A 13,337-nucleotide genomic window follows, 5' to 3' on the forward strand; every position below is an offset into this window, starting at 1 on the left:
ACTTTATAATTTATACCAAACATATAACTAATATCATCGAAACAAAATATCTTTAAAATTAGTAAATTTAGTATAATATTTTACAAATTCAATTTAGCTAATAATTATACCAACCCATTATTTGAGATGTTCTAAGACCTTGACCATGTCAAGTTTATCTAAGCATTTTGTACGTAATAAACTCACCAATTGTATAGTTTTACAAGTTTGAGGAGTTGTCCTATTAAGAATTTAAGATTGTTTAATTTGCTATTATCTCTTTCCAATATTGATGCTGATGCTGAGAAAACCAAAATTGGAGTTGATATACATGATGAGTTCGGTAATGTTATAGGGGTCGGTGGCTAATGAATTCTTGATCCGATTATATATCAACTTATATCATCCCCTTTACAGAGAAAGGTTGAGAGTTGATAAAATACTTCTATTACCTAACCCTGTGTAAATTCGATTCCAAAGAGAATGTCATCAACATTTAGGTAATTTTACAGAAAACACCAAACGCTACCTCACCTGAGAGCAAGGTGATCCCATGCCATAACAACATATTATTATTCGGAAATCCAAAAATGCATAAAATAGACAGTACGGACTGCGGATCACCTTATACGCAGCCAGCAGCACTTTGTCCACAGGTAACAACTACTTCTATTGTATTAGGTACTGTGGTAGCCTGGTAGGTATTTTCTTATATGGTCTCGGTATATTCAACAAGTCATACGGATAGGGGAACTCGCACCGGTCTCCAAGTCCATAAATTCGTATCAGTGAGATGAGTGAACTCAAGTATTATTCAGTATACAAAAGAAAAGAACAAATTTAATTAAGATTTAGCACTATGATGGTCCTGTGTTAACTACACAATCACATGCATAATCTCCAGTTATCCAATCTAAAACCTACAACCTTCTATACATTTTTCAGGTTTTGAGATTGTCATCTGGTTAGTTGTTCGACACAAATAGGAAAAGATTAATGTGATTACAGTTGCATAAATCCCGCATATGTCAGACTGTGACATATCTACAGATACAGTAATGTTGCAGTAATCAAATATCTTCTATAATAGGTAATTGTAGTAATTTGAACCCTAAAACAAATACGGATGTCCTTGATGATACTTTATCAAGTAGCACATAAATATTTTAAGTATAATTATCGATTATAACAACAATTTTCAAATTACAAAGTACCTTTCTAGGACCCCCGTTTATGAGAAGATATATTTGTTTGATGCATAAGTGTATACAACAATACACTTCATAATCACAATTTATCAACAGAACACGTACAGAGCATAGCCTAACATCCACAACTGAGGAAGGCAAATCAATATCTGTATTGATCATATGTTAGAGATATTCAACTTACAGCTCAAAGGAGAGTCAGGTTAAGATGTCTCTGCTGACGATATCTCAAGCTCAGCCCACCACAGGGGAGACTGTCTCGGCACAGCAGCTTCAGGTGATACATTAATCACTTGGCGCAGCTTGGAAACAATTTCCTTTATGGTAGGTCTCTTCCTTGCATCCTGTTGAATGCAATCCTGAATTACCTCACAGATTATGTCTAACTGATCGTTCTCGAAGGTCTTCAAGGTTGGATCAACCAAATAACTTCTCTTGTCCTTTAGGTATGAAGCAGCCTAAAACATCAAGGTAACGTGCTTAGCTTTAGGTATGGATATTAGGTTTTTCAAGTAAATTAAAGTGCAATTTGAAAATTACCCAGTCTACAAGAGGCCCATGTTCTTCTGAATACGGGAACTTCCCTGAAATGATCTCCAGCAACAAGACTCCAAAACAATAAACATTTTCTTCAGTATCAGCAAGTGGCCCCAATTTAGAATGCTCCGATTTATTGTCCACAGAGACCTCTGACTTGTATAATATATCTTTCCAGAAATCAACCTCTACAATCTGAGGGTGACAAATGAAAATACAAATGGCAATGAGTTTAAAAATGCATAGTTGAGTTTGTAAGTGTGTATGTACATGTCAGGGGGAGTTGCATCTTGCATACTTTTGCAGCGTAATCTTCTGTAAGAAGTACAGCATTTGCATTTAAATTGGAATGTGGCAACGGCGGATTCAGTTCGTGCATGTATTGGAGACAGTAAGCTGTTCCCATGATTATTCTTATCCTAGTAGTCCAATCAAGATGATCAAGTTCCATGACTGGAAAAAAAACCCAATTAGATTCTTTCTCAGAAAGTTAAATATTTTGAAGCAACTAGTATAGCTTATATATGGAACATACTGTGCAGATGCTCTGAAAGGGACCCATTAGGAGCATATTCTAACACCATCATCCTAGTAAATGGTTCATCCTCTTCACAGTGCCCAATAAGATTAACAAAATTCTTGTGGTTCACTCGAGAGAGTACTTCAATCTACGAATGAGAGAAGCTGATTAGCACAAAAGGACTCTAAGAATCATAATTCATCTAAAGTGAATCTGCAGTTGCTAAAAAAACAGTTAACCTTCTTTCGGTAGACTTGTTCTGAATGGGCTGACCAATCTTTAAGAGAATTTATTGTGGTTGAGAAAACTGCAACCTCGACTCCGCTAGATAGTGTTCCCTTGTACACAGTGAAGTAATTATGAGTTTCAATTATGTTGCTGAAATCTTCACAGGCAGTTACCAGCTCAGCCCGATTTAGTTTGGGGACACCTGCATTTATAAAACATTTGTTGAATCCACTTTCCTCGAGGCAATATAAGAAAACAAAACAGCACTCATCAAGGTAATACTTCCTCCCTTTTGGAACACAAACCTCTTCTAAGATTATCCTTAATTCTCTTAAGTTAATAAATGCACTGAGAATGATGGACAACCATAGCCAGGCCCTAAAAGTCCATGTAAACAAGGGCCTGATCACACGTCATTGACATAGGAGTCATGAATTACAAAACACATCTCCAAATATTTGTTGGGTCATGACCAGAGTATGAGGAATGATAATATTTCAAAATCAACCAAAGGTAAATCCACGACCCTCCACAAGCAAAAGCATTTCACACACACCACAAATATCTCCTGGACACATGGGCCAAATCCATATTGTTTTTGCTTCCAGAGGAATCAACACAAAGGATTTAAGGTAAGAACCCCAAAACCCTATTTCTACATCTATAAATAGCCCGAGAAGCAGTTACACTACACCGCAGTCCGAGCTAGGAAAAGGGATCAGAAAGGCCCAGACGCCAGACAGATCTAGACTTATCAAGGATTAGTCATTATTAAATCTCTAGAAAGAACATGGCACTCCTATAGAACACATTTTAATCATCAAAATGGAACATTTAGTAAATTTTTAATGAATTTAATGTAAAAAGTGCTTTCTCTAAGATTTCGTCTTTCCTGGTACCTAAATAAAGATAAAGAAATGAAAACAGAGTGCACCTTGGAAATGTAAAAAAGAACATTAAACATAAAGGTTGGAAACCAATACAAAACAAAATTATAATTTTAGCTCAAATTGGTCTAATGAGTCGAATATCATATATCAATAAAACCTAGAAATTCACACCACGGGCACTAGAATATATTGGTGTGTGTGTGTGTGTGTGTATTTCTTCTTTAAATCTTCCAGTATATTCTTTCATCTAGAGCACCACTTGATAGCACAATATTCATACATACTGGAAGTCACCATCCTTGTACTCTAAATATGTATGATTAATTTCTTACATTGAGGAGTACCCATTTTAAGTTAATTAATTATAATTATAGGTATTCCAAAAGCCATTTTAACATACAATGGGTCTGACTTAGAGAAAATTTGTAGTGAACTATTTATTTACATATTCATATATCATTATGTCCAAGTATCATCGTGTAGAGTTTTAACATTTAAAAGCTGCGACATTTCAAATTCTTGGTTACCTGTTACAAATGCCTTTTGCAGCTGTCCAGTGAGTCCCATTTTCCATGAATCTGAGGTACCTGCAACTGCGTGGGTGCGGCAAATGAAGAATAAAGCTAAAGCAACAACTAGCACCAAAACAGCACTTAAAATTCCAATTATAAAAATCCAAGTATTTCCAGAAAGTCCACTAGTTTCCTTGCTTGTTTTCCCAGATTCATTAGTTTTGTTCATATGAAACTCATTTATCGGAGGTTCAGCAGGTGAGGGCGCAGGAGGAAGAGAGTGTTTTCTCTTTTCCTTCGGCACCGCTGGGAATGATCCACTACTTCTTGAACTAGGAAGGGCAATAATTTGTACTGCAGGAGAAGCGTCCCTAGCTGGAGCAGCAGCTAGATTGCTGGACTGCTCAGCTAGTCTACGACGTACAACATCATTTAAATTCAGTATCTGCTGCTCAGAAGAACCTGCTGGATGTAAAAAACTAATGTGAGCCATCTCAGAAGTATCAAGTATTTATTCCCTCATTGTTCCAACACTGTTCACATTGTTCTTACCAGATGGAGTATCACAGCCATCATCTGCATTACTGCAAGAGGAGCCTTCTTCAAATTTGAACCTTCAACATAAATTTAAGCTTGACTTCTATGAGTGAGTGAACAGTATATACTGGGGATAATTTAGTAGAGTATATATCATAATAATATTTTTAACACGTACATTGGTAACAACATATTGAGATGATATTTCAGCGTCCGTGTGGTTGGCAAAAAGGATTCGGATTTCTTCAGTGACTCTAAACCACCATGAGAAATGCTGCAAAAAATGCATAAGGTGATGTGAAAAGCTGAGAGCTCAAATATATCTAGTAATTCATTTCATCTCAACTAATCCAAGATTGATCTATATTTGTACATAGTAAAACTTAGGCAATTACACTGGCATATGCATGCCTTGGTAATAAAACTAAGTAGTCTCTTGAGAAAAATAAAACCATAATGTAAGGATAAAAGTAAGAAATAAAAGCCAATTTCTGATAAAATTGGTCAAATTATATATTTGTATTGTCTGAGATTAATAAAAAAACAATTTTATTGGCATATGCAGCATGAAATCTCCACTACATCTATATTTTACATGAGCATCTAAATACTTGACTGGCTCTACAATATCTATCCAACAAACCTGTAACTTATAACAATAATTAAAATGATAAAGGTAGTAACATGCTGTCAGACAGGGAACTAAAAAATCAAGAAATGAAATATATCACATGCTAGGCATGAATGGAAGGTATGCCAAGAGATTGGAGTTAACAGGTACGCAGTCAGCAAAAATGTGCCTAGCCAGCAACTGCAGGAAAAACGAAGCAGTCCTCCACTCTGTATAGTAAATTACAAGTTTGATCTAATCATTTAACATATACAGTGACGGTGGAATGCCTCGCAATCTAGACAAGTCAATGTAAAACAATCTTCTATGTTGGCAGAGGTTGGTCTTTATGTGTATTGTTAATATTAAATTATGATTAGTGAAAAAAGGGTTCTGCAAAGACCATAGAAATAAGACCTCGTACCAGGGTCCAATTTTTCTATTTATGCAACCAATTCCAACAGAAGCTTTAGAGACACGGTTTCCATATTGAGATTTAGAGAGCAAATCCACTTTCCCATGTTGCAAGAAAGTGCTTTCCTTAAAGTTATTATTGTAAAGCAACCTGGAGTCATTATAATTTTAGTCAAAACATTTAGAAGTGAGAAAAGTACAATCTGTACCTTAGAGCATGATTACACAAGACAATGGGACTCACAAATGCTTAAGTGAATGAATTCCTTTTAATTCTACTGGAATGGTTCCATTCAAAGTATTGTTTCTCAAATCTAATACCTCCAGCATTGCAAGCCCGCCAAATTCTCTAGGAATGGTACCATAAAATTGGTTCTGAGAGAGTATGCTGACAATGAAAAAGTAGAATCAGGGATCAAAATTGTCTATACAAGTATACAACAGCAAGCCCCAGTGGCGAATAGCTGGGATCATTAAATTATGTATAATATGAGTTTAAACACCCAACATAATATCCTAATCAACAACTATTACATAAGGAAATAAAGATCCTAAACTTAGGAAGTTTTAAGATAAAACACTCTATAAAGATGAAAAAACAAAAGTTCTCAAGTACAAAATTTTATAAGCTAAAGCTAGCACTTACAGAATTTTTAAGTTAGCAAGTTTCCCGAGGTCAGGTGCCAGTACTCCTTCCAAAGAAAGTCCCTTCAGATCACTTTCCGAATAATGCACAAGATAAGATTAAACTATTTAGGAAAATAGTTATCAAGTATTTTATATGGAATTCAAGAACCAATTATTAAATTTACATTAAATTAGCTGTAGAACAATTAACTACTCTGGGATAACTGACACAAAGAGAATAATACTGAACTGCAATTAATCTACAGCCGAATGCCAGGGCCCCTAATTGCTTCCAAAAAAAAAACTCAATTGCCACTCCCCTGTTGAGTATACAACAACGAAAGCAAAACCCAAAAGCGAATAAACAAGAACAAGAAAAATAAACGACAATCACACAAGACAAAGATTTTACGTGGTTCGGAAAATCCTACTCCACAAGCCACACTAATTTTATTGATCTCTCACAATTTGTTGTGTTGTGATTTTACAATTACATGGGAGTATTTATAAGAGAAGAAATTGGCCTAACCAAAATAGGAGTCTAACTTTGAAATATCTAACTCTAATAGGAGTCCAAATATTCCTAACCAAATCCTATTCCGAATCTGACTCCACAAACCCAACAATCTCCCACTTGGAGTCTGACCTCATCTTCACTTCACTTCACTTGTAAATCTAGTAAAATCCACTACTTCAATCAATAACTCAAACTAGTGCGGCGCCTTCTCATCAATCAATTCTGAAGGCCAGTTGAAGCTATGCAAAGCTTCAACTTTTCACTGGTAACCACCTTAGTCAACATATCTGCAGGATTCCTTGAACCAAGGATTTTCTTCAAGGACAAAGTACCATTGCTAATCAACTCTCTCGTAAAGTGATATCTCAGCTGAATATGCTTCGTCCTAGCATGAAACACAGGATTCTTCGCAAGATGAATAGCACTCTGACTATCGCTATATAAAGCACTGTCCTCCTGTTTCTTGCCCAACTCCTCAAGAGAATTCTTCAACCAAATCATCTCCTTGCTTGCTTCAGAGATAGCCATATATTCTGCTTCTGTGGTTGAAAGAGCAACACTCTTTTGAAGTCGAGACATCCAACTAACTGCTGTGCCACCCAAAGTGAAAATATATCCCGTAGTACTCTTTCTTGTATCCAAACATCCACCCAAATCTGCATCAGAGAATCCTTCCAAGATAACATCTTTCTTGTTGTAACATAATGCAATCATGGATGTGCCTTTCAAGTAGTGTAACAACCACTTGACTGCTTCCCAATGCTCTCTTCCTGGATTAGACATGAACCTGCTAACAACTCCCATTGCATGAGCAATGTCTGGCCTTGTACACACCATAGCATACATCAAACTACCAACTGCAGACGCATATGGAACTTTAGCCATATATTCCTTGTCTTCATCCGTTTTAGGTGACTGCTTCTTTGTAAGATTAAAGTGAGCCGCCAACGGTGTACTTCTGGTCTTCGCATCCTGGATACTGAATTTCTCCAACAATTTCCCGATATACTTCTCCTGGGATAATTTTAATGTACCTTCAGATCTATCCCTCATGATGCTCATACCAAGTATCTGTTTTGCTGCACCCATATCTTTCATCTCAAACTCTTCAGACATCTGTCTCTTTAACTTGTTGATTTCCCTCATGTTTGATCCTGCTATTAACATGTCATCAACATACAACAACAATATGATATATGATGAGTCAAACCGTTTAAAGTAACAACAATGATCCATTGCACTCCTTGTGTACCCATTCCTCATCATAAAGCTGTCAAACTTCAAGTACCATTGTCGTGGTGCTTGCTTCAAACCATACAAGCTTTTTATAAGCTTGCAAACAAGGTTTTCTTTTCCAGCTATCTGAAAACCCTCTGGCTGTACCATGTAGATGTCTTCATCAAGATCACCATGTAAGAACGCGGTTTTAACATCCAGTTGCTCTAGATGTAATTCCTCAGCAGCCACAATACTTAACACAATTCTGATAGTAGTCATCTTAACAACCGGAGAAAATATATCAGTATAGTCAATACCCTTTTTCTGTTGATACCCCTTGACTACTAACCTTGCTTTGTACCTCTTGCTGCCATCAGGTTCATCTTTGATCCTGAACACCCACTTATTTTGTAAAGCCTTCTTCCCTGCTGGTAATTCCGTTAAAGACCAAGTATCATTCTTCTCAAGAGAATTCATCTCTTCTTCCATGGCTGATTGCCACTTAACTGAATCATCCACCTGAACTGCCTCTGAATAACACTGAGGCTCTCCATCCTCGGTCAATAACATATAATATGCTGAAGGTGAAAATCTTTGTGGTGGCCTCACAATTCTGCTAGATCTTCTCACCTCAGCCTCTGGAGTAACTGGAACATTATCTGAACTCCCACTATTTCTTGCAAGATCTTCTTCTGTAATTTCATCAAGCACTGCCTTCTCTTTTTCAGGTTGTTCCTTTGTAAATCCAGAATCGACCGCAAGCTTATCCTTATATACTGCATTCTCATTAAAAGTAACATCTCTACTTCTAACAACCTTCTTCATTTGTTCATCCCAGAAACGATAACCCATATCATCTGAGCCATAACCAATGAAGATACACTTCTTTGCTTTCGGATCAAGCTTGTCCCTGTCAGAATCTTTGATACGCACATAAGAAACACACCCAAAAACTCGCAAGTGTGAAAAATTTACTTCCTTTCCTTGCCACTCTTCTTCTGGAATCTTGAACCCCAAAGGAACTGAAGGTCCCCTATTTATGAGATACGCTGCTGTGCTAACTGCATCTGCCCAAAACATCTTTGGCAACCCTGCATGTAATCTCATACTCTTGGCCCTCTCATTCAAGGTTCTATTCATGCGCTCCGCAACTCCATTCTGTTGTGGTGTCTCTGGAATAGTTTTAATCATTCTAATCCCATATTCTGCGCAATAGCTTTTAAACTCATCACTACTATACTCACCACCATTATCTGAAATCAAACTCTTAATCTTCAAACCAGTCTGATTTTCAACTTCAGTCTTCCACTTCTTAAAAGTAACAAACACATCCGATTTATTTTTCAGAAAATAAACCCACACCTTTCTAGTAGAATCATCAATGAAAGTGACATAGTAGCGAGATCCTCCTAGTGACGCAACTGTTGTTGGACCATATACATCCGTATGAATCAGCTCTAACTTCTCCGCCTTGGGTGTCCTCCCTGATTTTGCAAAAGTAACCCGTTTCTGTTTTCCAAGAACACATGGCTCGCAGAAACCAACTTCCACATTCTTCAGCTCTGGAATCTTCCCCGTGGAAGCTAACAACTTCATACCCTTTTCACTCATATGTCCAAGCCTTTGGTGCCACAAACTCGAAGAATCAATCTCATCTGCAACTGAATTTACTTCACAGCTAGATTGTTCAACAATATACAACGTCCCCTTTTTCTCTCCGCGAGCAACAACAAGATTCCCCTTTATAACCTTCCATTGTCCGTCTCCGAAAGTAACTCGATACCCTTCCTTGTCTAACTGACCCACAGATATCAACATCTTCTTCAGTCCAGGAATGTACCTTACATCTTTCAACGTCCAATCAGATCCCAAAGAGGTTTTGAGATTAATATCTCCCATGCCCACAATATCCAAAGTCTCATCATCAGCCAGACGAACTTTACCAAAATTTTCAGCTCTGAAATTTAACATCAAATCCTTGCAAGGGGTAGCATGGAATGATGCACCAGAATCCATAACCCATGATTCAACAGAACATTCAACACAGCAAATTAACGCATCATCATTCACCACTTCTTCAACTATATTAGCCGAATCATCCTCTTTCTTCTTACCTTTAGGAGCTGCGGGAGCCGTACACTGATTTCTGAAGTGACCCTTCTTTTGACAATTCCAACAAACAATATCCTTGCGATCTTTGGATTGTCCTCTCTTTTGTGACTTCGATCTGTGACGCCCCTGATTCTGCCCCCTTCCGGTCTTTCTGCCTCTACCTTCAGCACTCAACAAGGAACCTGACGACTCTCCTGAGTTTCTCCTACGAATATCTTCTCCAAGAATCGAATCTCGAACTCCATCAAAAGTCATCTTACCACTCCCTGATGAATTACAAATTGCAGTGACAAAACCTGACCAACTATCCGGTAAAGAGGATACCAACAATAAGGCTTGTACTTCATCATCGAATTTAATATCCACAGATGTTAGTCTTGATAGGATGGAATTAAATTCGTTAACATGATCAGCAACACAATCACCTTCATTCAATTTCGTGGCAAATAGCAAGCGAATCAGATATACCTTATTTGACGCAGACGGCTTCTCATACATGTTTGATAAAGCCTTGATCAATCCGTGAGTTGTCGTTTCCTTGACGATATTGTAAGCAACGTTCTTCGCCAAAGACAATCGGACAACACCCAGAGCCTGCCTGTCCAATAACTTCCATGCTGTCTCATCCATTGAAGCTGGCTTCTTCTCTTCTAGCGGTTCATGTAGCTTTTTCTGATATAGATAATCTTCTATCTGCATCTTCCAGAACCCAAAATCTCTTCCATCAAATTTGTCGATCTTAATTTTCCCATCTTCTGCCATCGCTCCCACTCGCCTGAAAACCTCGGCTCTTGATACCAGTTGTTGAGTATACAACAACGAAAGCAAAACCCAAAAGCGAATAAACAAGAACAAGAAAAATAAACGACAATCACACAAGACAAAGATTTTACGTGGTTCGGAAAATCCTACTCCACAAGCCACACTAATTTTATTGATCTCTCACAATTTGTTGTGTTGTGATTTTACAATTACATGGGAGTATTTATAAGAGAAGAAATTGGCCTAACCAAAATAGGAGTCTAACTTTGAAATATCTAACTCTAATAGGAGTCCAAATATTCCTAACCAAATCCTATTCCGAATCTGACTCCACAAACCCAACATCCCCCCCTCGCCCCCCAAATTGACATCAACCACATCAATTAAAACTTTCCATTATGTCATATCTTCAACATTATCTGGAAGATTTTTGGGGATCCAATTTGGGACCTCTAGCACTACTCTTTAGCAACACAGAGTAGCATTTAGTTGTGACCAATCAACCATTAGCAATAATTGTGGCTTAAATGTGCAACTAACTAATGTAATTTCGCCCTTATAAACAAGGATCATCATTGAGCTTGATGCTAATGAACAAACTGCAACCAAACAAAGAAAACAACTGACTTGATTTAAGCATACACAATTTCCTATAAGATCATGAACTTACAAAGCATGAAATTCTTTCCCACCGAGAATACAAGCCTTCCGAATAAGCATAATATACTCAGAAATGAATAAATTTAGTAGAAGTAAATCCTGATTTCTGCTAAAAGAAGTAAAACATATATATAGAATATGCTTGGTTTAACACATAAAATATCAAAAGAAACATAACTAGAAACTTACAGCATTTGCACTAAATTGTTGACACAACGAACACCTGACCACTTGCATGGGTTGCAATCATTAGGATCCCAATTTGAAAAAACACCGTGTGGATCTGACTTCACACTATCACGAAATCCCAATAAAGCCAACACTGCATATCCATTTTTAATTATAATAACTTTAGCATAAAAGGTATCAGTAATGCAATTATATGACTACATCTACTACCTATCATTACCTTCAGAATTCGGCAAGCAATGACCATGAGTTTCCAATACAAGAATCAACACAAAAGAACAATATAACTGGATTCCATATAAGTTGCATCTACTCGCCATTGCTTGCAAAACAGTATGTCACCGTAGTGGAGGCAGTGATAATTTCTGCCAACAGCAAGGACTCAAAATCGCCAGCTTTATTGTACTAACCACCCCTCCGAGTTATTATTAATCACCCGGACGCGTGATTAGCACCAACAGCAGCAGTTACAGATTATAAAATTCGCCACAATTGTATATTCAGAAACACACAACCAAAGAGTAACTATTGAGCAATACAAATAAAACACATTGATCTTCTTGAGTTTAGCGAATATAAAAGGGTCCTCATCTTTGCTTCTTCTCCACAAATCAGCTCTGCACTTGAATATTTTTCTCTATCAACAATTGCACTATTGATGCACCTAAATTCGATAAAAGCTGAAACAAAGTGCAACTATAAATCACATACTAGCAATGCTGTTGCAGTAAAACGTTGGAATAAGTGTATTAACAAGTTAAAATGACAAGAGATGCCTAAAGATCAATCTATAATAACGTGCAAACAAAAAAAATACACATGCATTAACATAAATATATTATTTAAAAATATAAAGGAAAAAAGAATGAACTTACCAGAAAGGACGAGGAAAAGGGCAGTCAAGGAAACAGCAATGTAATAATAACCTAATCTCACAGAGGGTGAAAGTGAAATGGTAATTCAAAGAATATGAAGATCGTAAATATAAAGATAGTTGGAGGCAGCTAAGAATAATAAATAAATAAATTGAAAAGTTGAAAAAGAAAAATAATATCTTGACTGCCCTTTTCAGATGATCTCAGAGGAGGAACTCTTCTTCACCGATCATCTTGTCTGGAAGAGGGATGCACAAGAACAAGAAGCTTTTTCTCTCTAAACAATTTTTTTCTTTTCTCTCCTCTATACAAAAATTGGTGTCGTGCTTTCTGCTTTCTCTCTCTAACCCCTCGCACCAGGGTCACCATTGCCCACAAATTCTCTCCTCTATTTTTTCTCGTCCCGTTCCGAATAATGGAGTCAATTTTTAGTATTTGACCTATGTTGTTTTTCATAATTCATTAACATATTTATGTTCTTTTAAAAAAATTAATGATGGCCGTTTGGTTCGCTTCAGGGAAACGGAATGAAATCCAGAAACGAAAACGCGGAGAAAGGAAAGGAATGATCCTGAATTGTTTTACCTGTTTGGTTTTGTTGCAGAAACGGAATGAAAATTTGTGTGATTAATTTTATATTCGATTTTTTTAATATTATATAATTTCAAAAGAGTTAAATGTATTCATATTTATAACAAGATAATTTATTTATATTCTAATAAATTAATGTAATTTATTTAACCATATTATTAATTTTTTAAAATAAATTAACATGTGAATTATGTCACAATTATATTTAATTAAAAAAATTAAATTAAAAATTATTTCTAATTCTTAAAAATACTTTATATGATAATCTTTTATTTTAATTGTTCAAAATATGAATTATAACTCAAAATAGAAAAAAGTTAAGGAAAGGAAATCCAAATATCTAGTTGGGGC

At 36.4% G+C, this 13,337-nt stretch overlaps 1 protein-coding gene across 4 annotated transcripts; it reads right to left on the reverse strand.

The window, feature by feature from the left end:
• Positions 1–1,141: 1,141 nt before the first annotated feature.
• LOC108209794 (protein MALE DISCOVERER 2) lies at positions 1,142–12,804 on the reverse strand. 4 transcript variants are annotated; one of them, XM_017380909.2, is made up of 14 exons: positions 12,396–12,804; positions 11,741–12,200; positions 11,521–11,653; positions 6,082–6,153; positions 5,680–5,823; positions 5,446–5,586; positions 4,590–4,685; positions 4,427–4,488; positions 3,890–4,336; positions 2,484–2,674; positions 2,260–2,392; positions 2,023–2,177; positions 1,728–1,919; positions 1,142–1,645 (listed from the first exon to the last, which is right to left on the reverse strand). In XM_017380909.2, exons 2-14 carry the CDS (start codon positions 11,838–11,840, stop codon positions 1,391–1,393), a joined length of 2,121 nt encoding a protein of 706 aa, XP_017236398.1. In that variant the 5' UTR covers positions 11,841–12,200; positions 12,396–12,804; the 3' UTR covers positions 1,142–1,390. The 4 variants fall into 4 exon arrangements, with proteins under 4 accessions (XP_017236398.1, XP_017236395.1, XP_017236399.1 ...); XM_017380906.2 differs by having other exon boundaries at positions 3,890–4,339; positions 12,396–12,781; XM_017380910.2 differs by lacking the exons at positions 5,446–5,586; positions 5,680–5,823 and having other exon boundaries at positions 3,890–4,339; positions 12,396–12,759.
• Positions 12,805–13,337: the final 533 nt, after the last annotated feature.

Source organism: Daucus carota, chromosome 2, assembly GCF_001625215.2.
Source record: "Daucus carota subsp. sativus chromosome 2, DH1 v3.0, whole genome shotgun sequence".
Lineage (NCBI taxonomy): Eukaryota > Viridiplantae > Streptophyta > Magnoliopsida > Apiales > Apiaceae > Daucus > Daucus carota.

Coding starts and splice junctions, on each gene's coding strand:
- LOC108209794 (XM_017380906.2), bottom strand. CDS start 11,840: ATGGCGAGTAGATGCAACTTATATGGAATCCAGTTATATTGTTCTTTT. Junction 5,587..5,679: donor ATTCATTCACTTAAGCATTT/GTGAGTCCCATT, acceptor TAATGACTCCAG/GTTGCTTTACAATAATAACT. Junction 4,489..4,589: donor CTCAATATGTTGTTACCAAT/GTACGTGTTAAA, acceptor TTTATGTTGAAG/GTTCAAATTTGAAGAAGGCT.